The sequence below is a fragment of the Podospora pseudoanserina genome, chromosome 3 (assembly GCF_035222485.1).
Source record: "Podospora pseudoanserina strain CBS 124.78 chromosome 3, whole genome shotgun sequence".
NCBI classification, from domain to species: Eukaryota; Fungi; Ascomycota; class Sordariomycetes; order Sordariales; family Podosporaceae; genus Podospora; species Podospora pseudoanserina.
Window position 1 is genome coordinate 3,166,833 of NC_085922.1, and position 26,018 is coordinate 3,192,850.

The 26,018-nt window shown below is 52.2% G+C and overlaps 5 protein-coding genes across 5 annotated transcripts; 3 read left to right on the forward strand and 2 right to left on the reverse strand.

Annotated features, from left to right (window-relative positions):
* Positions 1–5,660: 5,660 nt before the first annotated feature.
* On the reverse strand, positions 5,661–7,292 carry QC764_309110 (uncharacterized protein). The gene is made up of 2 exons (XM_062946022.1): positions 6,088–7,292; positions 5,661–6,026 (listed from the first exon to the last, which is right to left on the reverse strand). The coding sequence occupies exons 1-2, from the start codon at positions 6,904–6,906 to the stop codon at positions 5,874–5,876; spliced, it is 972 nt and encodes a 323-aa protein (XP_062802069.1). The 5' UTR covers positions 6,907–7,292; the 3' UTR covers positions 5,661–5,873.
* Positions 7,293–7,629: 337 nt separating this feature from the next.
* Positions 7,630–8,575, forward strand: QC764_309120 (uncharacterized protein; the record flags this gene model as incomplete). Its single annotated transcript, XM_062946023.1, has 2 exons — positions 7,630–7,949; positions 8,002–8,575. 2 exons carry the CDS (start codon positions 7,630–7,632, stop codon positions 8,573–8,575), a joined length of 894 nt encoding a protein of 297 aa, XP_062802070.1.
* Positions 8,576–9,412: 837 nt separating this feature from the next.
* On the reverse strand, positions 9,413–10,783 carry QC764_309130 (uncharacterized protein; the record flags this gene model as incomplete). Its single annotated transcript, XM_062946024.1, has 1 exon — positions 9,413–10,783. The coding sequence occupies one exon, from the start codon at positions 10,781–10,783 to the stop codon at positions 9,413–9,415; it is 1,371 nt and encodes a 456-aa protein (XP_062802071.1).
* A 2,130-nt stretch (positions 10,784–12,913) lies between these two features.
* QC764_309140 (uncharacterized protein) lies at positions 12,914–16,737 on the forward strand (the record flags this gene model as incomplete). The annotated part of the gene is made up of 5 exons (XM_062946025.1): positions 12,914–13,079; positions 13,155–14,069; positions 14,174–14,705; positions 14,763–16,455; positions 16,593–16,737. The coding sequence occupies exons 2-5, from the start codon at positions 13,713–13,715 to the stop codon at positions 16,735–16,737; spliced, it is 2,727 nt and encodes a 908-aa protein (XP_062802072.1). The 5' UTR covers positions 12,914–13,079; positions 13,155–13,712.
* A 3,967-nt stretch (positions 16,738–20,704) lies between these two features.
* On the forward strand, positions 20,705–24,179 carry QC764_309150 (uncharacterized protein; the record flags this gene model as incomplete). Its single annotated transcript, XM_062946026.1, has 3 exons — positions 20,705–20,784; positions 20,903–23,849; positions 23,955–24,179. 3 exons carry the CDS (start codon positions 20,705–20,707, stop codon positions 24,177–24,179), a joined length of 3,252 nt encoding a protein of 1,083 aa, XP_062802073.1.
* Between the last annotated feature and the right edge of the window lie 1,839 nt (positions 24,180–26,018).

The following is a 26,018-nucleotide window of genomic DNA, read 5'->3' on the forward strand; positions in this document are numbered from 1 at the left end:
GGCATACATCAACTGCCTGCTGACACGAGACGAGCTGGAGCTTTGAGAACACAGTCCAGCCACGAGCAACACGGAATGAGCCCATTGGCAGCTCGCTCTTGGTCGGGCATACACAATGAACTGATGTATGCCTCTCGCCAGACTTCAAGAAATAGGGGGTCACTTACACAACACAGTCTGATGGGAAACTCTATGTGGGGGTATTTGTCGCAGTCTCTAGAAAGTTGAAACCAAAGAAAAAAGCACAAGGATGGAAAAAGTGAAGGACGAAATGTCAACTAGAGTAGAGCGTAGGGCTGTGTATCGTGGCCGACGATATCAAACTGGAATTGAGGGCGGCGTTTGGGACCCAGAAGACAGGAATGAAAGACGGTCTATCCCGGACTCTTGCCGAACGGATGGAGCGTAGTACCGGAGGCTCCAAACCCAATCCTCATGAAACCGGCCCTAGTGAGTGAGTCCTATGGAGACGACGGACTGTTGCGGGGTTTATAGTTTTCCGATGAGAACTGTCGAACTTTTTATCGATGCGCTGACTTCGCGGAGGGGTGCGGCAGCGCTAAACGCGACCTCCCATTACAGGCGCGAAGCTCTCTGGAAGGGTTGAGGGTATCTGGCCGGGCAGTGGGCCGCGTATTGCCGAGCAGTCTTGTCTTGTCTTCGCCGCCGTCGAGCAGCGGGAGAGTAGGTGAAGAAGAGAAGAGAACAAAAAGGGGGGAGGAAGGGCGGAAAGGCGGGAAGGGGTGGCTCTCAGGGAAAGGGAAAAGGAGAGACAAGAGTGTGTGAGTGATGAAGATGTCTGGCTGGCTGGCTGTCTGGCTCGGGAGTGTCCTGTTCAAGGATGGATGCGCGAGGGTGCAGGCAAGGTAAGCGTGCTGCCGCAGCTGCTTTAGGAGGGTTGAAGTGTGGGAGCGGGGAAGGCACGTTACTCGTTAGTGGCTGAATCCTGGCCAGGCTAGCCGAAGGGTCAAGTCACGCTGAAGACCGCAGGAGAGACGAGAGAGAGACCTGAAGGCTCGAAAGGTTGTGTGTGGTTTGGTTAATGAAGATGATGCTGTGGCAAAACGCCGTAGGATTTAAGTTTAGAGTCCCTCGATGATGCCTGCCCCCAGGTTCCGGGAATGGAATTGAGAGATTGCTCAGGAGGTCTCGTGCCGGGCGTAGTCTTTTGTTAGTGGCTCCAGTCAAGAAACTCGAAGCCCCAGCACCGCCCGTGAGACAAAGAACTATCCACTGCGCGATGGACTACTGTTGGGTGGGCATCCCAGCTCGCGGAAGAGAGGAATTATAGAAGATACCGTGGGTACGTAGGTATTGTGATGAACTCAAGTGGCAGGGAAGGGGACAAGACAGGGACGACAAGAGACGATGGGAGGGAGACAAGGGTTGGGTGCTAGAAGGGTCTAGGTCCCCGATTGGAGCAACCAGGCCAGTGCGGAGTGTTTCGACAGACACCAAGAGATGGAAGCCCGGCCGGTGACGGTGTTGATGTTGTGCTGTGGTTGTGGTTGTGGTCGTGGCCGTGTTCAATGGCTAGAGCTGCATGGAAGATGCAGCCAGATGGGGTGGAAACGGGGAGCTCTCTTTCTTTTTTGGTGGGGTGGTAGCATGGGTCAAACAATTTGATGTTGACGCTAGAATGTCTGTTAACGTGGTACCTGCTGCATCTTCAACCCTCGATCCTACCCGCCCCTTTCCCCGCGGACAACCCGAATACCACCAATGCCACAAACAACGACCCAAGGTAGAGATGTTCCGTCTACGCAGTAGGTATGGCGAGAGTGTCCCGCGGTGGTGAGGGCAACTCAGAAAATGCAGTGGGGTTCTGGGCGATCAGGGTTCCCGATAGTGATGCGTTTGGTCTGGACGAAAGAGGTTAGCCCAGTGTCGAGCTCTGTCAAGGCCGACAAGGCGTTTCTTTCATGGGGTTTCTTCCTTTTTTCCCCCGCCATGCCCAGGGAACACAAATTGCGGGGAGGCTTGTGCCGCCTAATCAACCGCTGGACTTCGTGGATTAAGGTCAACTAACTATTACCCCTCTTTATTACCTGGCCACTCCGGAGTAGGTAAATTGAGAATTTTGATTTATTAAAAAAGAATCAAGCGTTAAATAATTTAATGTAACTTAGTCTACAATCTGACTTAATATAGTTATTGAAGATTATGTCTCATACAGGCCTATAACTTTTGTTTAGACACGCATTTACAATGCTCGCAGTAGTGGAAGACTTAATATCTAGTATCTATAGCTTACTATTAAAGCTTATAGCTACAGCGCCTTACGACGCTAAGCAACAAAGTTATAGGAAGTAAACTTCTGTAGTTAGAGTGATTTGTCTGCTATATACTAACTTTGACTTTGTAGTAAGGTTCATATTTAACTTTTATCATATACCCCTAAAAACTTTACAATGTCTCGTATACCACAATAAGCAGATAAACTAGAGTTCAGCTTAGCAAGCTTTGATTTAGCTGCGTTTTGTTAAAAAAAAATGTGCTTATGGCTATATAAAGCAGGGCAAATTTTGTTACTAGCCTTTCGAAAGTGTGGGTTACTGTGAGTCAATTAGCCCACAAATTATTCCAGGCACTTATAGGGCTTTAAATAGCCTAAATATAGAATTTAGGCTATTTAGTTTACTGTTGCAGCAGATGCAGAGCCTTGCAGTAGCTTACTCCACTTAGTAGATACTTTGTGAAGTATCAAATAAGCATTAAGTGAGTACTAAGTAGATACTGAGTAGTGTAGAGTAGGTATCAAATGGGTGCTAAAAGAGCATGTGATAGTTGCTAGATAGATATGTTGTGAGATATTTTTGCCCTGTGTAACGCTTTTGTTAAGGCTGCTGCTACAGAGTATTATAGCAGTAACTTATTGTAAAATAAGCCTAACGAGAACTTATTTTAACAATAGATATTTAGAGTTAAAAGTAAAATAAAAAGTTTGTATAAAAAATATACAATTAACTTAAAATACTTCAATTAAATATATTGCATAATTGATATTAATATTAAAACTTACTAAATATAACAGTTAATCTAGCTCTTTGAAGTTACAATTTACTTTTAAATTTACAAGTTTAAGTTATAGAAAATATTTAATTTTTATTTTTTATTAACGTATTTAATAGTATTTAAAAATATATTTCCGAAATAAATGATATAGTTTATAAACCTTAAAAATATAAATAGAAAAAAAAAGTTTAAATTAAATAGTAAATTACAAACAAATGTTATATAGTTTACCAGTACGTTACTATTTTGGTATGTATTAAGCGTAAGACTTAGAAAAATTCTGAACTTGCCGACCCCGGAGTGGTCAGGTGACAGAGAGGAGGTAATGGTCAGTTCACCTACATGTGTAGACGAAATGTGGGGAAGACGTCGGTAATGCAACGGCGGTTTGGCTGGATATAGCACAGGTCTGATATACTAGAGGAATGCAGGGAAAGGGGGGGTCCCTCCGTCCCGTCCTTGGTGTGCGGCGCTTTTGCAGCAATTTCGTCTCGAGTCTTGTTCGTCGGGATTCAGATCATGATCGCCTCGCCTCAGTCAGTGGAGATATATAGGTTGGATGGGCAGTGCTGGTGACACCCGCTGTCAGCTTTTCTGCTTGCTTCTCAAGATTCACCGTCTTGTCTTGAGATATCTTGACATAAACATCAGCATGGGCTGTGAGTGGAGGATCGGGAAATGCAATTGCTCTCTCGCGCCGCCCGAGTGCATGATTGATTTTCTGTCTCGTTGCTGCAGCAGGCTCGAAACGGCCCTGTCGATGCAGCTCAAGGGAAGGGAGGTTCACCGAGCTCAGTGGTTCCTTCCACTCACGAGACCTCAATCTGCTTCACCGGGATTCCAAGCTTTTTTTCCTCTCATCCAGCTTTGCCATCACCTCATTGACCAACCCCAGCTCTCTCTCTCTCCCTCTCTCTCCCGCGGTCTGGATGCCCGTCGAATCACGCGAATATGTGCGTATGGCCTATGGCCAGCAACAGGTCTTGATGCAGGAATGCCGCATGCTGCTGTGCAACCCACGGAGGAAGGATTGGCTTCGTTGAAGAAGGCTGCCCCCAGTGCCCCGCTCTCTCTAGGTCTCTCTCGTGTCTTACGCTGTAGCTGTCTAACATACATTTTGACGAAGAGGGTCTAACGGCCACCAAGACACATCACGCGGACCCCATGCTCGACGTTGAACCCGCACCCAAAGGTCAACTCTTAACACCAGCAAAAAGCCAGAGGGCAGTTCGCGCAAGAAGCTATGGCCATTTTTGCCTCCCTAACCACGACCTAGAAGCTCTGACGATCGAGATCCCAAAAAGATACAATCGTCATATCTCAGTCACAAACAGGAGAGAGTCCTTCAAGAGGACATAAGTCAACTGACGATCAGCAAAGCCCCTGCATTGCATACCTCACCTACATACATACCATGAGGAAAAGGCCCAAGCCCCTACCCTTGAGGGGACGCGGCTGGGGGGTTGAACTTTCATCAGCCTAAATTGTTTCTCGAATGGGGCGGGCCCTTCGAGTGTGCTTCTTCTTCTCTATTGAGGTGATGAGAGCGGGAAACCCCAGATTTCAATTTCCCTTAGGTTACTACCCCCCTGTCACCACCACCAACCCCGACCCCTCCATTGATGAACCACAGACGTCAGTTGAACAAAGCTGGGACCCCGCGGGAGAGAGACGCCACGGCGGTTCGAGTTCTTCTCAGAAAGAAACTACCCCGCTAAAAAGTTCACTTTTGACAGCAGGGCATCGTTTCTGTTGGGATCCGCCCTGGATGTGTTTTCCGCCCTTTCAAAGGGGAGGGGGGTCGCTTTACCCCGGATTTCTCGTTCGATCTGGATGTCACTTGTTGCTGTGGAAGTCTCACCAGCAAGCTTCTGCCATGCCATAATAGAATATGGGTTTTGTTTGTGTTTTGCACGCGGCATTTCCCAGATGCTTCCCCGAACGGCTGGGAAAGGCGAGCTCACGATATGCACCCTGATGCAAGTCGAAGCATCGAGAAGGACGACCGACCCTCTTTGAGGTCGTCGTCACCGAGGGATGATTTCATTTTTGCTTCTTGGTAGATCTATGCAAGTTGCTTTGCCCACCGGTCTGGAGGTTTCGACGACGCCACGATATTGCTACCCACACATGCTGCCACAGTGCTACTACATATACACAACGCTCTCTCTTTTTGGGGTAACGAGGTTGGGGATGATGATGATCACTTCCCTTTGGTGATTTCTCCAGCTGCAAGTCGGGGCAAGACATGTTTGCGTTGACGGCAATTACACCACGCGGCCTTCCCATTCTCCGCGTAACTCACCTGCCAGGTAATCACGCCGCCGGTCACGCCGAGAGTAAGCAAGTAGGAAGACGTCAACGGACAGATGCGGGGCCCTGTCTATGTTGTTGTTGTTGTTGTTGTTGTTGTTGACAAGCGGGCAGGTAGATATAGATGGGCTGACATGCACAGCTCAGTGCCACTGTGTGTTACCTCGACGTATATAGCTCAATGGGATATCAACGTAAAGGGTCCCGGGACTCGGTTGGCCAATCATTCTTCACTAGAACTGTCACAACTCAGTAAATGGCTTCGAGGCAAACCATACTCATCACTGAACTTTGCCGAGGGCAAGAAACGACTACCTCGACCACCTCTTCCAGAGCTACTTTGTGAAATAACATCTCGATCCGCATAACAGCCACCAGCTGGGCATTTATTTAAATTCTGCTACATGATATTCAGCAGCACACATGATATCGCTATTTCCAGCATTTTACACGAGCATACAAGACTCCCCCGTCCACACCATTAGGTCAATAAGCTTTGAAACCACCTATTTCATACAACCTATAACTTCCTGCATTCCCAGATCTTAACCAGGCACACTATCCAACCCACCCTTCCCAGTCGACTCGGGAACAGCTCCCTTTTGCGCCTTGAGCTTCTCCTCAAACTTGGCAAACTCCTTGATGGCGATTTCCTCCTCTTCGTCAAGCACCTGTTCCACGCCCTGAACTTCCTCAATCTTTTGCGTTCTCATGTCAGCAATTGCTCCCGGAAAGTGTGCCAATAGCATAAAAACTCACATAATGCATCAACATGCCCTCAATCCCATTCTTGAGCGTAACCGTGCTCGAATCACAAGTCCTGCACGCGCCCCTGAGTTTCAACATGACGATGCCATTCTCAAAACCCCTGAATTCGATATCCCCTCCATCTTCCTGAATCGCTGGGCGGATCCTCGTTTCCAAGAGCTCCTTGATCATGCCAACGACTTCACTGTCGTTTTCGTCGTATTCTAGACTGTCCCTTTCCCCGGATTCCTGCTCTTGCTCTGCTGTGGACGGGGAGGAGGCAGATTGCTGGGAGGTGTTGACAAGGGGCTGGCCGGAGGTGATGGCTTCGGTGATGAGGGAGAAGATCTCGGGGCGGATGTGGGCCCAGACGGCGTCGGCGGATTTGGTGACTGTTATAAAGTCTTGGCCGTAAAAGACCGAGGTGACGCCGTCGACGTTCATGAGGTTTGCGGCGAGGGGGGAAGGGTATGGAGGGGAGATGGTGGAGCGGGGGGAGAGGTATTCTACGAAGGGGGTGGAGATGGACTCGGGGAGGACGGGGTGGTTGGGGAGGAATTTGAGGGAGTTGGCGTTGGGGGTTGGTTCGGTTTGGATGAAGATGGTGCGCTTAGGTTGCTGGGGAGAGGGTGTTGTTGGGTGCCATGATTGGGGTTGGAGACGGGGGCGGAGGCCGGAGGTGGTGGTGTGGGCTGCTCGGCGGGGAGGTTGTTGTGATGGTGGTTGGTGCAGGAGACGGAGGAGGGATGTGGTTGTTCGGCGGCGGGCGGCGGCCGAGGTGGGTTGCGCTACTAGGGGCGCGATGCCTCGTAGGAGCTTGGTCGATGGCATGGTGTGCTGATTCCCTACGAGCGCGAAATATAGATTGTGTTGAGATAGAGTAAGATGGGCTCGGTAGGTCTCGTCGTCAAGTCTGAAATTATGGAGGGGCCGAAAGATTGCCGGACGAGACCCGGCAGCGGGATGGCTGACAAAACAGTTTGTTCTGAGTTGATCCGCTAAAATATTTGCTGCGTCATAGGTCTCGGCGCAGGGCCCACTTTATTTTGAACCCTGCCTGTCACTTTATCTGGACTTTCAACATCTGGAGAAGGGTGATGTGAATAAAGCATCCAAATGTACATGTCTGTCTCGTCTTTTATGAGACTTCCGTACACATAATCATAGCATGCCGTCTGTTAGAAACTAGTTGAGGTCCCAGTGCCAGTCAGTGTACCGCAGTAAGTGAAGCTCTAGTTACCGCACAGTATCCACACAGTCTAGAAAAGCCGTTCCTCTAAATTTCATGTGGGTCACCGTTGAAAGAAAACGCGACCAGTTGCCAATTGGTCGCCCAAACATTCAGCTTCAGCGAATCACCAGTGTGTAAGGACCTTGTTCGAAGATGCAAGACATCTCACTCTCGAAAGGATTGTTCTAAACATCTCGCCAATCTCGAACCCAGCCGGCCCGGCGAATCACAGACTTCAACTTACAACTTTCACGCTCTCTCACCCGATTGGCGCTCCGTCTCGAACCTCACCTCCAGTTTGCGCCAGCACTGAACACACAACCATGGCTCAAGACGATGGCGGGATGGCCTTGCCAGGTCTGAACGAAGGCTCCAAGATCACAGAAGTGACAGCACCCACCGCCTCCCCCCAACCATCACCATCACCATCAGCAACAACAACCCAACCACCAACCGAACCATCACCAGCAACCCTCGGCGCAGACGAAGAAGAAGAAGAAGAAAAAGAAGAAGGAAAAGAAGAAGAAAAAGAAGAAGATGATGACCCCCCTCCACCCCCAAAACCAGCGCCAAAACTCTGCGCCGTATGTAACACCCAACCAGGCAAATACAAATGCCCCCGCCCCGGCTGCGCAATGCCATAGTACGTCTCCTTTTCCCGTTCCCACTACCTCAACACTAACTCTCTATTCCAGCTGCTCAATCCCCTGCCACAAATCCCACAAATCCAACCACCCCCCCGACCCTCCCGCCCCAACATCCCAACCCACCCCCCAAACCACCGCTCCCAATCCCTCTCAGCAAACCAACAACGACCCCTACAGAATCCTCCTCGACCACGCCCACGTCTTCCAGCGCCTAGTAAAGAAATACCCCTCCCTCCCATTCGTCCTCGACTCGATCCACTCCCAGACTTTGCCCCCTCCAACACCATCTTCCAGTACAACAACACCGTCTTTCCTCCAGAACAATAACAGGAAAAGAAAAGAACCGCCTTGGTCAAAGGATGTAGGGTTGAGGAAGGGGGCGAGCGCGCTGAAGAAGGCGAGGACGGACCCGACGGATAGGGGGGATGGGGTGAGGGAGTTTTGTGATGCGGTGCTTTATTTGTTGAGTTTGGGGGAGGAGGAAAAGGGGAAAGGGGATGGGGTTGGGGATGGGGGGCCGAGGCCGGTGGCGGAACGGGCGGTTAAGGAGGTTGGTGAGGAGGTTAGGAGGGAGGAGAGGAGGGTTGTGGAGGGTTTGTTGAGGGAGGAGGAGGGGGTGTGATTTGTATAAGGGGGGTGTTCGGTTGGTTTACATAATGGTTTTTTGGGGGGTATAAGGGGTAAGGGAAAAGCATGAGAGGATCTAGGTGGGTTTATATATATAATTTACAGGGAAGGTAAGGGCGCATATCCAGTGTTTATAGATGTAATATCGGGGGTGGGAGAAGATTTACATGTCATGTTGTGATGTCATGTCGAGGGTGGTATGTGTCTAATTAATACATCGAGGCATGCAGAGAGGTGAAGAGAAGATGCATTAAAAAGCCCCGGTTATCCAGTGGTAGCTGAACTTACATTTAACACGTCTAGCATGCATAGTCTGACTAGGCGCACAGGCAGGCAACTCGTCGTTTTCGCGGGCGAACAACACTGGGAGCGTTCAGGGAATGATCAAAGTTTAAACATCAAACAATATCAATTACCATTAACCTACGGCTTTTCCGCTCTTTTCTCCCCCTCTTCGCCCCCCTCTCCCCCGCCATCCTCTGCCGTTTTTGAAGTCTAGACCACGTCCTCGCAACAAAAGCAGAAAAGACTAACTGATCAACAGCTACTAGTAAAACAGGTACAGCCAACCATTCCGAGCCAGACCAAGCCAGACTAAGCCAGTACAAGCCAAACCAGAGACATACCAAACCAACGTTTGGTGTAAAATCATGACCATCATCACCAACCACCCTGTGCCATGATATATATTTTCCATTCTTTTTCCAGCACACCACCCCAAAAACAAATCCAATCAACCAACCCACACCATTCGCCTACCCTCGACCAAACGTTTATTCAGCCACCTTCACACTCTCTACCCCTAGCCCAGTAAAAAGAGCCCGCGATCTTCTCAGCGTTTAAACCTCCCAAAGAAACCCTTCCCACTAGTGGCACTCTTCGCCGAAGTAGGCGACTTTGCCCCCTTCTCCCCAGCAGCAGCAGCAGCAGCAGCAGCAGCAGCAGCAGGAGGAGGAGGAGGAGGAGGAGGAGGAGGGGGTGAAAGCTCCTCCAGCGCAGGCAACTCCCCACCCCCAACAGCCCTAGTAGGACTGGGCAGCATAGTCCCCAGTCCCGAACTCAACACCCCCCCATTCTCCCCCCCAGCCCCAGCCCCAGTCGGGCTCGTCACCACCGACCCCGACCCCGACCCAGCACTGCTCGAACTCCCACCCTTCTCCTTACCCTTTGACGACCTCAGCGTGAACAACGAGTCTGCTCTTTTCAGGAGGGGAGACAACATGAGTCTGGGGCGGGATGTCCCGGTGGATTTACTGCGTTCATCAGACTGGGACCAGTCAACCCTGTGCTCTGGGGCGTGGATAGGGAAACGCTGGAGAGGGGTCGGGTCTTCGGAAGTAGGGGTTGTGGTGTCCTCTGACCCTCCCCCTTCCCCTCCGGGAAGGGTTGGGTTGAGGACGAGCATGGAGCGGCGGGTGGTGGGCTGCTGGGTTGGGATTGTATCGGCTGACAAGGGGTCTGCACCACCAGTGCTGTTTCTTCTGGGTTGGTGAGAGGGGTAATGACCCGTGAGGGAGACGCGGTTGTGGTTGGTGTTTAGCCTTGCCAATTCGGCTCTGAAGGTGTGGGACTGTTGTTGGGAGGAAGGGGAGGAGGTTGATGGTCCGGAAGGGGGAGGTTGACGTTGTTGACGCTCCCGCTCCAAGGCACGGTCACGCTCTGCTTGGGACTGGCGGAGTTGGCGGGCGAGGTCGGCCGGGGTGGTGGAGGCGATGGGGTCACCCTCGCGGTTGGAGTCTTTGTGGTATCTGTGGGCTCGCTTGGAGAGTTGGTGGATGAAGTCGTTGGAGCGCATTTGCTCGACGGTGGTGGTGCGGGTGAACTGGCGGGCGGCTTCTTTGGGGACATAGTGATCGTCTGTCGACCGGGGTTCTGGGAGCTGGGAGGAGGTGGAGGTGTTGGCCTGGGAGGGTCTTCGTCTGCTGTGGTCTGAGCATCTGGGGTCTGCTTGTGTTTTTGATGACTGTGACTGTCCATGTCTGCTGCTCTGATGCTCCCGGCGATGACGGCTCTGCTGCTCGGCCCTCCGCTGCCTTCGTTTCTCATGTTCTTCCTGCTCGGCCAGGACCAGCAACAACCGACGGGTAAGATCCTCTGGATCAAGCTGTCCCTCCACATGCTTGGAAGAGGGCTTGCTCGGCCCCCCAAATCCTCGAGGGACAGCGCCCTGCTGCGCCCTCGAGTAACCCATCTTGAACTGCATTCCCTGGTGACAGAGCGTTGACGGGGAGAGGGGTGGGAAAACCAGATCACAGCCAACCTTTCCAAGATTCTGCTGGAAATAGAGTTGGCCCACGGTTGAAAGTAAAGTTACGCCTTGTGGTCCCTCCCAGGTTTGTGGTCTGCGGGGTTCCTTGCGGATAGTGAGTGGTATCTCCGTCCTGGTTTGTGTCGCTTGGCGAACTTTGGCTCGCTCCGTTGTGAGAGGCGAGGGCTGGTGTCTTAGACACGCACACTGACACGATATGAATAAAAACCCCAAGACTACACTCCGGAAAAGTGTTGGCGAGGGGGATGCTCTCTATGTAATGTATTCGCAAAGTCACTCGGTAGATGGACAAGAGAATCCACCCGGCGGCAACTCTCCCCTCCCCATCCCCCTTTGGAACCCTCCCCCCTGCAGAAATGCAGCCAGGGTTGCAAGGCCACTGGACCGTTGGAATGTCGGACAAGGTGTTCCCTTGATTCAACAGGTCGGACCAGAGAGACACCTACAGTAGTGCAGAAGTATAAGCACGAAAGCGTGTGAGGAGAAAGGTCAAGGATGATCAGATGCCGAATTGGCTTTTTCCCTCTCTTTTAAATCCTTGTGAACGGGCGCCTCCGCGTCTGGCTGGACCAGCTCCTGTTGCAGCGGTGCAAGGTAGTGCCGTCAGGGGTCCGGTTCAAAATGGTCATTTGACTTTGGGCTAGTGATCAAAATATGGTAAAAGAGGCACACCTCGCCTCGCCCCCGAGAGGCACCTTTCGGGCGTCCAGCTTGGGGGGCATATGTAAGAACAAGCCCGACACTTGCAGCACGCTTGCTTGCTTGCTTGCTTTGCCACGAGCCGTTGTATCACCTTCACTTGAAGAGCAGCAAGAAAAAAAGAATGGATGGCACGAGGCCTTTTTACCCGCCATGAGACAAAAGACCGAGGATGGGTTGTGACTTGTGACGGGGGGCACTGGGCGATGTGCCAAGGGCGTAAAAGGGCACGACACTTGCCCGATCAGGTTTGAGCAAACCAAGGTTCCTCTCTCTCTCTCATATTGACCGGGGGTTGCGAGATCGTGCTTTGATCGAAAAGACGTGACCAGCCGGTCTCGGCCTGGCGTTCAGGACCCTTTTTTTTATTTTTATTTTTTTTTATTTTTTTTTTTTACATAAACAGGGCCAGGGCACGCCGTTGGTGTTGACCCCATCGACAAACCGACAAAGGCCTCGCCTGCTCCATGCTCGGTCTCCGCTCCCCAGCTTTTGGTGGTGACGATCCCTGTCAGAACCCCGGATCCCCAGATGGGAGCGGGGCGGGCCTGCCGGTCATCCACAAGGGCCGGAAGGGTCTGGGAAAAAAAGACCGGACCCACGGTTCGTCCGGATCTGAGTGTTGACAAGAGACAAAACAGAGACAGTTTTCACCGGTGAGATTTGCTGTGAAACCTATGATGGACACTGTCAGGATGCCACGCATGGGATTGTCCCTTCGTGATCCGGGACAAGCGGCAGCAGTGCGGCGGCAGAGGGTTGGAGTGGCGCTTCGCGGGAGTTTCTGACACTTGAAGGTGAGATTTCCGATATTGCCATCCAACAAGACTTTTGAACTTTGAAGAGCCCCTGAGCTCAGCTGCGCCCAAACAGAGAGCTGCCACGCCGAATGGGAAATTGGATTTGATAGCGACTGTTCAAGGTTGGGTTGCGTGGGGGGTGCTTTGCGATGGTGGGTGCTTTGCGATGGTGGTTGGAGGCCGTTGTTGAGAGTCAAGAGGGGGACTCAAGAGGTTAACAAAGTCGAGTTAAGTCTCATGAGAAATTGATACGATAGCACTCGGCTGCATGATTTGTGTAACCGCGCCATATGTTGTGTCTCTGTCGTTTGGAAGCAAAAAGCAAATTGTTCGAAGCGAAGGTCCTAGTGCCGGGCCCAGTTTTTGATCTTATCAGATCTCCCCTTTGCTATGATATGCATGGAGATTGTTGCGGCCAGTCCGCTGACTAACAACCACAGCAGGATCTTAAAGTCAGTATCACATCGACAAGCAAACAACTCAACAACCCATCAATGGGTGTTTGCTGGCAGTTGACCTCGACGCTGATCAGTCGCCGGGCCGTGCCCTTCCACCGACAAGCACCGGGCGCAAACCCCACCAGGTCCGTCAAAAGTGCCGTTGGAAACTCAATTGCCAGTTGGCTTCCAGGTTATCCAGAGGGCCATCACCGTGCTTGGTACCATGGAGCAAGAGGTCAAAGACAACAGCAGCCAAGCACCGTCTGCAGGGGGGAGGGCGGCAGGCAGTGAGTGAGTGGGTGACTGACAGTGCTCTGAAATGGCAGATGGCCCCGCTGACGGGACACCTAACGGGCAGGGGGACAGCTTTTGGCTATTACTTGAAGCAAAGAAAGCTACCTTAGCTACGATAATACTCGGCAGTGTATAGTATAGCTTGAGCTCAAAAAGACTCGGTATCTGTCTGAATCCATCACCGCTTCTGCTTACAATCCGACCCTCTCGGAAGCGACCGTTGCTAGCTGCGACGCTACGAACTGAGCCAAGCACTGTTTCGGGTCGGCAGCCTGCCAAGATCACGGCGTTTGCTCCCAAAGAGCTGTGCCCTGCTCCTACTCCCGCCGCCTCCGCCCTGGCTTCGTGGGACTCGCTCTCACCCCAAAGGACCCCAACAAGTGCCCCAAAGAGAGGACCCTGACAAGGAGCCCCATCCAGACCCCGACCCGACCGACGAACGAGAACGACACAAGAGACATCCTCCATCTGATTTGTTTGCGCCTCGATAATAAGAAGCCCTCCTTTGTCTCCCGGCTCCGTTTTCCCTGTTCCTGTTCCCGTCTTGTCCGGCTTGCGGCTGCTGGCGACTTGAGATCGCGAAAGTCACTGGTATGCCCTTTTTGTCCACCTTCGTCATGCGAAGAAGCAATGCGGGCTCACACTCATCCACCCTCATCAGACCGCTCCGGGGGACTCCCGTTTCCTGACTTTGGCCCTCAGAGAAGCTTTCTCATCCTCGACGAGCCACCACCGCCACCGACGACGACGACGACCGCCGAGGAGGGTGGTCCGCGAGACTCGGTCGCTTCGATTGTTGACGACCCGTTTTTCTTTGGCTACCACAGCACCGCCGCGAATACTACCTCTGCTGCTGCTGCTGCTGCCACAGCCACCCCCGGCATCCCTGGCGCGCTAACGACGAGTGCCGGCCACCGCAATGAAGAGCGCCAGCCGTGGATTCCCCCAAGGAAAGATTCACTGAAAGACATCGGTCCTACACCTTGGGTACGCCGTCATCTAACTACCTGATAAGAGTCTCAAGAAGAAACATGGACAAGAGCTCCTTCTGGCGGTCACGATGGATGTACGCTGACAATTGGACCTCTCAGTTCGATCGCAACAAACCAGCCATGGAGGCCATCAACATCGCCATTATCGGCGTCGAAGGCGTGGGGAAGTCGGCTTTTGTCCAGCGAACGATACGTTCCACGCGACCGCCGACACAGAACATGATCACATTCAGGCATGTGCTCGACGGGACGCAGTACTCAGTCACCCTGGTCGAGCTCGATCTTGAGGGTTTCGAACTGGACCCCCGACAACCAATACAGTGGCCGAAGCAGGTCGCCGGTCACATGGTGCCACGAATAGATGGCGCCCTGATCCTGTACGACGTTACCAACAAGGAGAGCGTGCGAGGGCTGGATTCCACCATGGCTGCGCTGGCCAACTCTTCCCTGCCGACGGTTCTCGCCGCCACAAAATGCGACGCCCCCGACGAAGCCCGCCAGATCGACGTGGCAGATGTTGCTTCTGCCTTTCCCACCTGTGCCGGTCACTTCAGAACGTCTTTCAACGTGCCGGGAAGCGCTCAGGATTGTCTCCAGGCTGCTTTAAAGGCCGCGTTGGCTAACAAGCGAGGTGAGAATGTTATCGCTGCAGTGGTGGTAAGCCGGGAGACTGACGGGGGAGCAGGAGAACAACCGGAAGGATCGCTGACCAGAAGACGCGCTGCCTCGGCGAGTCTGGATACCCCTCAAGAAATGATCAACGGACGGCCAATCAGCCAACACAGTAAACACAGCAGGGCAAGCTCCGACCTGTCACTCTTGCGGGGTTTCCCACCGCCCCCAAACGAAAGTCACTACAGGCCCCAGACTTCGAGGTCACCCAGACTAGACTATTCTTCTGTTGCTCACCACAGCAACTCAAATTTGGGCTTGGCCGTTCCCGAAGACGGCCCGCAAACGACAGTGTCAGCCATGCTTCGTCAACCGGGCATTCGACTGGACAGCGGCGCCGAGTCGTTCTTGGATGTGTCTGAATCCGACGGAGAATCGTATCGGTATTCGGACGACATACCAATACTGCAGCGCAACGATGAGAACTTTTTGGACAGGCCAGCCAAGGTGGCGGGAGTGAGTTTCGACGACCTTGTCGACAGGCTTGTCGCGCCCAAGATGGCAAAGACAGACCAAAACTTTACCGATATCTTTTTGTGCCTGTATCGAAAGTTTGCCGCGCCTTCCGAGCTGCTAAACGCGATTCGGGCTCGTCTCGACCAGCTGAAGGAAGACAAGACGACGCACATTCTGATCAAGGCGGAGGCTCAGGCGCGGCTGGTCGAGTCTGTGGCGAAGTGGGTATCGTTGTATCCTGGGGACTTTGCCAGGCCGGCAACGAAACGAAGTCTGGAAGAGATGGTCGGAGAATTATCTTTGGATCCGCTGTTTGTCACAGCTGCCCAGCAGATGCGTGTTCACCTGGAACACAAGGTGGTCGAGGACGACGACACGGGCTGGGGAAAATCAGACCCAATAGACGAGACAGACAACATGTTTGAAGGTCTGAGCCGACCACACACGGGCATCACGGGATCGATGAACTCGCTCCAACTCGACGACCCCAGCAACCCCCCCTCCAGCCACCACCGACGCCCCTCCCAGAGCTCAGAGAGATCAGGGTCAGATATTCATGGTCGGACAACGGCCCGGTATCAAGTCCAAACGCTGGAAGACTATGAGCGCGAAGCGGCCACGCTGGTGCCGATGCCCTCATTGGCGCTCAACAAGTTCCGCTGGCACCAGTTCATGGAGCTTGACACGGAGGAGATTGCCGACGAGATCACAAGGATAGACTGGGTCATGTTCAGCTCGATCCGGATCCGGGATTTGGTTCGGGACGTCTCGCTGAACCGAGAACAAAAAGAAAAGTGCAAAAGCCTCAAGAACGTCAACAGGATGATATCCCACTTTAACCACATTGCCAAATGGGTCGCCAACATGATTTTGATCAGAGATAAAGCCAAGCACCGGGCTCCGTGTCTGGAAAAGTTTATGCTGATTGCCTTGAAGCTGAGGCAAATGAATAACTACAACGGTCTGGCGGCCGTGCTGGCGGGGATCAACGGCACAGCGATCCACCGGCTGTCGCAGACGAGGCAGCTTGTTAGCGCGGAGACGCAAAAGAAGTTTGCGAGGTTGGTGTTGCTGATGGGGACGCAGAAGAGCCACTTCGCGTACCGGTTGGCGTGGGAGAATTCGCCGCTGCCGAGGATCCCGTTTATGCCGTTGCACAGACGGGATTTGGTGAGTGCTGAGGAGGGGAGCAAGACGTTTGTGGGGGAGGGGGGGAAGAGAATCAACTGGAAGAAGTTTGAGGTTTTGGGGAGGTGTTGCTGCCCATCATGAAGAGTCAGGGGATGCCGTACGGTGTCGGGGAGGGTGGGGGGGAGGGAGGGGGGGGGAGGTGAGGGAGTTGATTTTGGATGGGAAGTTGATGGGGGATGAGGAGGTGAGTTATATTTACTCTGTCGGAGTGGATAATGGTTACTAATTTTTGTGAAAAGGATATATATCAACGATCCATCCAGGTCGAGGCCAGCAGCGCGGCCGGGGCTGCGGGGACGGGGGAGGGCAGCACGAAGAAAAAGTTCCCCTGGTTGGCGAAGTAGAGCGATCGCCAGCCTGGTGGTGACGGTTGTTTTCAATCTGGGGAGAGGAAGAGGGGGTTTAGTGGGGGGTGGAGGAGGTTGTCTTCTACTACTACTACTACTACTACTGCTACTACCACTACAACGACGACAACAGATGAAGAGGGGGAGCACCGGGAGGAGCAACAAGAGACGGAAGAAACTGGTGGTGGTGGTGGTGGCGGTAAGGGGAGACCGCACAGCTTGGGGACCGTGGAGGAGAAGAAGCCAAATAAGAAGATGGCGGGGGACTACCCGGAGGTGTTGAGGAAGTTTAGCTTGCCGCTGAGTGTGCAGGGGATTGGGAGTATGGGGTTGGGGTTTCCCATGCCGTAGTGAGGGAAGGGCAGGGAGGGTTATATAATATTATCAGTATTGGGATGGACTTGGAAGTTTGGGGACGAATGTGTCATGTTGGTTGTCATATATACGAGAGAGAGAGAGAAGGTTATCATCAAAAGCGAAGTAAGCGTAGGGGCATCTGTTGTGTGTATGTGTGTGTGTGTGTGTGTGTGTGTGTGTGATTTTGATTTTTTTTTCTGGCGCGTGTTTGGAGCATAAGGTGTTTGTGTCGATAAAGAAGGGGGTTGTGATTAGGTGTGGTGTGGCATTGAGATCTCGGCGTTCCCAATTTTTTTTTTTTATTATTATTTTTCTTATTTTTTATTATTATTATTTTTTTTTTTGGTTTCCCCTCTTTTTCAAGTTATGATGGATGATGATGAAAAGGTGGGGAAAGTAACAAACAACAAAGAAAGAAAGAAAGAAAGAAAAATGCCACACGGTAAAACATTTGTATATGTATTATTTTCATCCTTTTGGGATAAGAAAGGTTTGGAAGATTAAGATAGGTAGCTAGGTAGCTTATGGGGGAATTAGGATGGCGGTTATTGACGGCTATTCTGTGCTATGCAATCTTTGGGGGGGGATGCCAGATTGTTTGAAGAAGTTTAATGTTTCATGTTCAAAGTGTTCTGACAAGCTCTTTTTTTTTCTTTTTTTTTTTTCTGGCAAATGTATCATGCTTGCGAGAGAGACAAGTTCGCTGAAGACAAGAAGATCACAATCCACTTTTGCTACACTAGTAGGAGGTAGTAATGACGATATCACCCATTATGGATCGAAGCGAGACACGGCCCACTGCGCGTATTCGTTTACCAAATCTCACCGAAAGGACTTCGCCTAGCAAATAGATGGGTGGTATGCGTGGCTAGTGGTATGTGGCGTAGAGCAAGCTGTCTGTTGTCGTAGTGGTGGTAGTAGTTAGTGGTGGTGGTAGTGGTGGTGGTAGTGGTGGTGGTAGTGGTGGTGTCGTGATATACAGATTATGTTGGCGATGTTCGAGAGCGAGGTTGCTCGGTTTACAAAATAGAAAATATACATGATATTGAGACTTCCAACCAGAGACAGAGAACAAAGACAGCGGGAGAGAAATCAGGAAATATTGTTTAGGCTATATTCTCGCCCTGGTGCCTGTCGGCCAGTTTAGTTATTCTATGATGATAGTTTGCAGTGCTGGTTCCCCCTCACAGTCTACAACAAGTCTGGAAATTGTAGATTGGGATGCGGGGTAGTGTTCGTATGTCTGCATGATGACGAGACCGGCAACGCATCAGATCGAGTGCAAGCCCAAGGATCAAAAAGAACTGCTTTTTGCTGAGATGGTACATGTCCAAAACCAGACGAGGCTGGCAATTGAGTCCGATATCTTGTGTCGTACAGCTCGGACGACGAAGCAAGGCATGAAGTTTGATCTGTCAATTTTCAATCGGTGATGGGCTATCCGGAAGCTGCCGTGTGAGACTAAGCCGATTTGGGCTTGGTATTTCTGGAAATTCCCCAGCCTTTTTTTGGAGAGGGCCCCATCCATCCCCCACAACGCGGGGTTCGCGGGGCTCAGAGCACAGGGATGTTGGTCTGCCTTTGGTCTACTGAACATTTTCCATGGAACGTCCAAGTTCTTCATTTCCCAACTTCCTTTTTGATCTGGAACAGACCTCGCTTATCACGGTGATGCGATGAGTGATCGTGGGGAGCATGAGGCGTAGGCAAGACATTACGGTGACACTGATCGAGAGAGAACAGATAAGGCAAGACAGAGGCTGAGAAGGAGGGAAGGGAGGGGAAAGGGAAGGTTGTTGGGTGGGTGAGTCGAAGACGTGCTTCCCAACTTGTCCTGGTGCAGGTTGCTTGGCGGCGTGTTGGATGTTGAATGTCAAACTGCAAGCTGCGAGACGACACTGATGGCTCGCATACAGGATGAAGGAGGGGTCGGGGAGAACGGCCGGCGTGCTGAATGTTGATCTAAGGGCTGGTGGCGAGATGAGAGTGACGGGACGGCTTCGAGAGTTGTTCCATGTTTCTACTGTTCGTGAGATTTCTGTAGAAAAGGTTGTCCGGGCCGGAAAGTCCACGATCCCCTTCCGCGCGCAGACGAGTCGACAGGGGGCTAGCGGTGCAGCGTTGCAATCATGGGACGATAGTGTGCACCTGCCGCTACCCACTAGCCTAAACCCAGAAGAATATCACTTCTTTTTCTTCCTATCCAAGAGTCCGTCGTCGTCGCAGTATCGAGCCATGCCTCTGCTTGGACAATCTCCGTTGTTGCTGGTTGTCCCAAGAATTCGAGGCATAGGGCAGGGTCAATGCCCCACTCTCGGGAGCCTCGGGAAGCCCCGCTGCCCTGCGCACGGATCAAGTGTCAACTCACAGACAACATTGGATTTCAGATGAATCCGGGCTATGAATATAAAAACAAAAAGATAGAGATCATCGCTGGCAGTCTCCGAGTGGTGTCGGCTCGGAAGACTCAGTCGAACTCAGCTGTCCCGGTCCGTTGGCGTTTTGTCAGCACAGCAAGCGTGTCAGCACAAAGTGCCGGAAGACGCTCGTTATTGAAGAGAGAGTGATCCATGCTATTGGACCGTCACATTGGAGCCACATCTCGACCGACATCTCGCTGCTTCCCCGGCGCACCTCCGCCGGACTCACACTGACATCTTTTGACAAAATCATCTTGGAGATTGATAAACAGCCGCGGTACCCATGGGCCCTGTCTGGTCCTGGTGGTGTAGGTTGTGTCTTGGTGTGGTGAGAGGATGGGAAGCGAAGCTATTGCATCTGGGTATTCTCTAGCTCGCCCACTTTCCCGCTGTGTTATTTGTTAGGCTCAAAGAGACACACACAGCCTGACACAGCTGGAAGCTGGTCCAATTGCGAAGCTTGACCGTCCTCGCCCCTCCCCCCATGTCCATCCATCGTCCATCCATGTCCCATGTCCCATGTCCCATCGGCTGTCGTGCCTCTCGTTCCCGTTCCTCTTCTACCTCTTTCCCCGACTTTTTTCCTCCTCTGCAACGGCTGATCTCTGACACCCTCTTTCCTCCTGTTTTATGACCGAGATTTGTTAGCAGGTACCTCTTGTTGTGCCTGTGCTGCAACTCAGCCGCATTGCGCGTGCTATCTATCTATCGTGGGTCCCCACACGTGAGAGCCAACGAAACGAGGAACACTTGGACGTTAGAGAGCTGGAGAGAGGGAGCTGATTTGGGTCGCATAACGTGTACCTTCACCTTATCTACCTACACCTTCTGCCTCATTTCCCAAAACTGCCCGAAACCATGACTACCCCCAAGATCCTCCGTCCGTCGTTCGCATTATGACCACGTCGTTGTTGTGCCCCTGTTGATCGCCAGCTGCTGCCCACCCCCCAAAGAATCCCGACGCACTTTTGCACCACACACACATCACCGCCAAGCCGAGTTTCAACACCAGTCACCACACCCGACACCAGCTTAACATCTGCCGCCCGATCCGCGTCCCCCTCTCTTCGTGTGTGCCGACCGCCTCATTCGCCGTCTCCCACCCCCGTTGAGAGCTCACGACTGACTGAGCTCGTTCAAGACTGCCCTGCCAGTCCGTCATGTTCTCGCTATAAAGGAGCGCCGAGATGACCACCTTTATCAAGGAACACAAATGGGTCAACAACCATGGCCAGCCCCCCTCCAAGAGACGGAGGATCAATGCTGCGTATGTGGTTTTTCTTTTCTTTTTTTTTTTTCGTCTATCTCTCTCCCTCTCTTTCTCTCTCTCTGTACCGCTGGACCAGCTCTAAAAATATTCCTAGATGCTTGACATGTCGCAAAAGGAAAACCCGGTGCGCGGGCGAGAGACCGGTGTGTTCGACATGTGCCAAAAATGGCCACACTTGTCTCGGCTACAACGATTTGGATGAGAAGAAGAGGCCAGCAAATGGAGGGCCGTCAGATGCACAGGATTATCGGGACGACAACACAAAGCACGAGCATGAGGAGGACTACCTGAATGGTGAGAAGGTGGAGGTCAAGATGGAGCCTCAGCAAATGTGGCAGAACCGTGGTGAGGATAACTACGCCAACGATGGGAATAAAAAGGGGGACCAACGATTTTGGAGGAGTCGGTCACAGTCACATTCGCAACACCACCAGCAGCAGCAACAACAACAACAACATCATCATCAACAACAACAACAACAACAACAACAACAACAACAACCACAGCAGAAGCCACGTATGGCGGGCTTTGTGGATGCGGATGCGCTTTCGAGACAGGACTCGGTATCAACGGCTACCGTGACGTCTGGCCGGCGGCGGAAACACAGCAATGATTGGGATCAGGACGATAACTCTCAGAAATCGAATAACCGGAGCTCGAGTAACCGGTCGCCTGTTGAGCATCAGCATCAGCATCAGCATCAGCACGAAAGTCACCGGGTGCCCTACTTTAGGTATTTTGGGCCGACTGCCATCGTCCCAGGCTTCAAGCAGATGGTGGTGGACATCTCGCGCGAGATTCATCGTGATAGGCGCAAGAGTCGGGGCAGTTCCTTCTCGACAACATCACCAGGGTCATTGTACGGGTGCGGTGCAGGGCAGCACCATTTCACCAACCCGGGAACCGAGTTCGACAGTCTCGAAGACATTCCAATTTATGACGTGAACGATTCGAATCCGGTTCACCCTTTGATCCTCAACCTCGCCATAACCTTCTTCACTCACCTTGGTTGCAACTATCAGTTTATGCGAAAGGACAGGACCCTGCGCATGCTCAAGGAAAAGAGACTGGAGCCCATCTTGGTAGATGCAATGTGCGCTTTGGCAGCTCGCTTTTCTGACGACCCCATCTTCATCAACCCACATGACGGAAAAGAAAAGAGATCAGAGTTCGGGCAGGTATTCGCTCGGCGTGCCAAAGCGGCCACGGTGGACACTTTCCCATGCCCATCCGTTGCTGCTGTGCAGGCCTGTCTTTTGATGGCATACGAAGGGTTCGGGGCAAACCAGGACAGCGCTCTCTGGATGTATTTGGGCCTGGCCATCAGGATGGCGGTCGATCTCGGTCTTCAGAAGCTGGAAGGTGTCAAGTACCAAGGTGAACGAGATCCTTGGTACACGAGAAGCTGGAGCCGGAAAAGCAACGATGGATCCGATGAACCCGAGGGAAAGCGAAACGACGAAGAGGTTTTGGGGCCGCACGAGCAGCGCGAGGTGGAACAGGAGCGCATGGATACCTTTTGGGCTGTCTTTGTTCTGGACCGTGTCATATCGTCGGGAACAGGACGTCCAGTCACGTTCCGTGACGACGACTTTGAACTGTCTCTTCCGGAACACGCCATCGATCCGGTCTCGGGCTGGCCCGACCCCTTCCCGCCGTTCATCGAGATCATCCACCTGTACGGCAGAGTGTCGGATGTTTTGAATAATATCCGGGATGCCAACGACCTCACCGAGGAGAAGATGCAGAAGCTTGCACAGATGGAGATTGACTTGAGCCACATTTACAAGAAGCAGGATTCGCGTCTCCATTTTGACCCTGCCAACTTTCGAAAGTATGTCGAGGCAGGAAAGGGCACCATCTTTATTCTGCTGCACTTTTGGTTCCACGCTCTGATCGTTGTCCTTCATCAGCCGACGCTGTTGACTCCGTTTTACAGCCTCAGACCGACTCAGTTGCTGCCGAACAGTCGGGAGCTCTCCATGTCGAGTGCCAAAACCATTGCTGACATCCTCGCCTTTGCCGACCTGATCGACCCAAAGAGTTTTATCGGGAACCCGTTCACATCCCAGCCAATTTACATCGCTGCATGTGCCTTCTTGATGGAATCTGGAGCGAATGCGTCACACCCCCCTTCGCGAGAGCCATCACCTTCTCCAGAAGCCAAGTCTCGCTTTTTCAAAGGCATCCCTGGGAAATTGGGCCCATCTATTGACCCCCGACAGAAACACTCACTCCTTGTCTCTGCTGCCAATTCGAACTACACGCGGTGTTACAAGTCTCTCCAGCAACTGCAGCAGTACTGGGCGGGCGTCGGTTACATTCTCAACGCCCTGGACCAAAAATCAAAGGGCATCTGGGACTGCGAGACGTTCACAAAGGAGGAATACGAACCCATCACGCTGGCCCGTCGTCGTTCACTGGAACGCTTGCCGCGATTTGAGCATCCCGCCTCGCCCAACGTTCCACCCATCGCATACTCTCTTACTGGGACCACAAACTCGCCAAACTCGAACCTGACGGTCTTGTTCCAGAATCCAGCAAATACCACACTTCCGCCCATACCGCCGCCTCCACCTCTCTCGGTTCCCGTGTCTGCCGCAACACCTCCTGGGAACATGACATATGATCCCGTCCGGCAAAGCCTTCCAGACACTCCATCTGCTATGCTCCCGCCGGCCTATCCCCAAGCCAATATATCGGCTCTGCGCTACCAGTCGAGAACCCCCAAACTGTCCAGGTTACCACAATCGCCGGCAATGGGCAAGTCCCTACTAAAACACGAATCCTCCCCCTCTGTCGACTTAGACCTGCACACACCCCCACCCGCAGACAGACATCAGAGGCAGAACCACCACCCCACGCATCATCAGACCAGCCACAACAACAATAACAGCAACAACAACCAGAACCACCACCACATCCCTCCTACGCCTCCTCCTCCTCTTCCACCACCACCCACCACCACCAGCACCACCACCACCACCACTCCTCCAACACCTCAAGCTACGAAACCTCGACCGCGCACGAGGGGTCACCTTCCACAACCCCCACAGATTCCGGTTTGCACCACTACCAGCACAATTCCCACGACCATCATCACGGGAATCACCACGACAACAACCATCACGACGATAACAGCGTAGGTCATAACGAGTACGAGACAGATTTTAGTCATGGTGGGTTGGTTTCAGGGGGAGGAGGAGGAGGAGGAGGAGGAGGAGGAGGAGGAGGAGGGAAGGGGGTACGGGTACTTGGAGATTAATCCGATAAGCGAGGCGATTACTTTGAATAGTTTTGAAGTGAATTTTGATATGTTGGGGCTACAGAGCGATTTGATGATGCCGCCTTGGTTGGAGATTTTACCTGGGGAGGTGCTGGGGGTTGTTTGAGGGGGGGATTGATGCATCATGGGCAGCATATGTGATTTCGGGGGGGGGGGGTTCTTTTTTTCCTTTTGGCAGGCGGTTAGGGTTGGGTTGGGTTGGGACTGGAGTTGGATTAGGAAGGGGGGGATATGTGGGTTGGGATTGGGATTGGGATTGGAGTAGGGTGTTTATGATTATGAGGATGGGCTTCAAGGTGGATGGGATACCTGAGGATGATATCATGGGTGTCTTCAAGGTGGCTTTTGTTTTTGGAATTACTATGTTGGGGTATGATGGGATGCATGTTTTGTTGTAGCATTACATTTTGGCAAGCCAGGGAGGATATCTCGGTTTTTTTCCCCCCCCTTCACTATGCAATGTTTCTATTTTGATTTTGAACATCATGATCCTTACATTTACGTTTTTATGTTTTTTTTTTCTTTTTCTTTCACCTCCACGCATTCGATCTCATGATATGATGGGAAGCAGGCAACAAGGCGAAAGAGGGAGAGAGGGGTAAATACAGGAAAATAAAAACGGTAATTTTAAGATGGGGAAAAGAGGAAATTGGGCGGCCTTCAAATGCTTTTTTTGTTGTTCTGTTCAAGCGAGCGAGCGAGTTGAGCTGCATTTTGTTTTTGTTTTGTTTCTGTTTTGGGCATTTCGTGTTATCATCAGCGTTGGGATTCGAGTTATGAGGGGAGGAATGTAAACCAACATCATGTTGGTTTATGGGTTATCATAGTGGGATTTGATGAGAGGAGGGAGGAGCCGAAAGGTGCATAAATACCACAGTGGGGGGGCAGAGACCTTGATAATTACGAGGATCGTTTTGCTTTGCTTGCCCTCATAATGAGAGTGTTACCAACGACACCACTGGCAAAGCAACCGTATATAAGACTCTCGGCAACCACTAATACCCCCCCAGACCCATACCCATACATCCGTCCCCTCGGCCTTAAAAAACCATCCGTACGACGTAGAGGCATGCCCCTTTTGCATTTCTAACATGCCTTGCTATAAATAGCAAAGCCTCTACGTACAGTCTTACATAACACTTCAAACTGACGACTGCCCCCCCCTTCCCTGTTCGCGGGTTGGAGAAGTGGAAAAAGCTTGTAAGATGGGTCCCGGATCTCAGCTGAGATGGAGACTTTGTTTAGGTTTGATATGAGGCCGGGCTCTGGTAGGCTCGGTTCTGGAACTGTTCCAATAGGCTCGCTACCGCGGGAGGGGGTGAGTAAGGGGGGGACAAGGCTGCTACGTAGCAGTTTACAGAGTGTGTAAGGACTGGAATGATGGATGCGCTCCTGTGACAGTGGCAGGTGTCAAAGTCTGGAGGGGGTGTAGGTCATCTTGGAGATATCATCATCTGCAGGTTTTGTGACGGTGGTTCGGTACCGAGTTTGGGACTGGGCTGTTGCAGGGTTGTTGTTGTGACCTACCCTCATCATGTTTCATGTTGTCTTGATGCCGAGATCGAAGATTTGCGTCAAGGAGGGGGATGATGGATCGAGGACGAGGAGAAGCCAGACAGTATACTCAGCCAGGCTGTCAGCTACAACAGCACCAAGTCAACAACAGACTCGACGGGACTTGCTCATCCAACCTCTCTCGCCGACGTGGCTCCCAGATCTCGACAGGAAGCAGCACCATGTCAGGTTCATATACGACAACGACCGGCAGGTATAGCTACCTACCTATCTACATCACCTTTCATCACAACCGCACGGCAAAGCCGCTCACAGCCCTCCCAGTCAGTCCACCCCCACACTCTTCCGCAGTCCACCTGACGGACCAGAAAAAGTAACGTCGGGGGCGACCCCAACTCCCGCACCTGCTCCCCGGAGTTCGTGTGTGGGC

Bases quoted from the DNA above. Each gene is read 5' to 3' on its own strand.
- QC764_309110 (XM_062946022.1), bottom strand. From the start codon at position 6,906: ATGCCATCGACCAAGCTCCTACGAGGCATCGCGCCCCTAGTAGCGCAA. The intron at 6,027-6,087 runs GTGAGTTTTTAT...AGAACGCAAAAG, and splicing joins AGGGCATGTTGATGCATTAT to ATTGAGGAAGTTCAGGGCGT.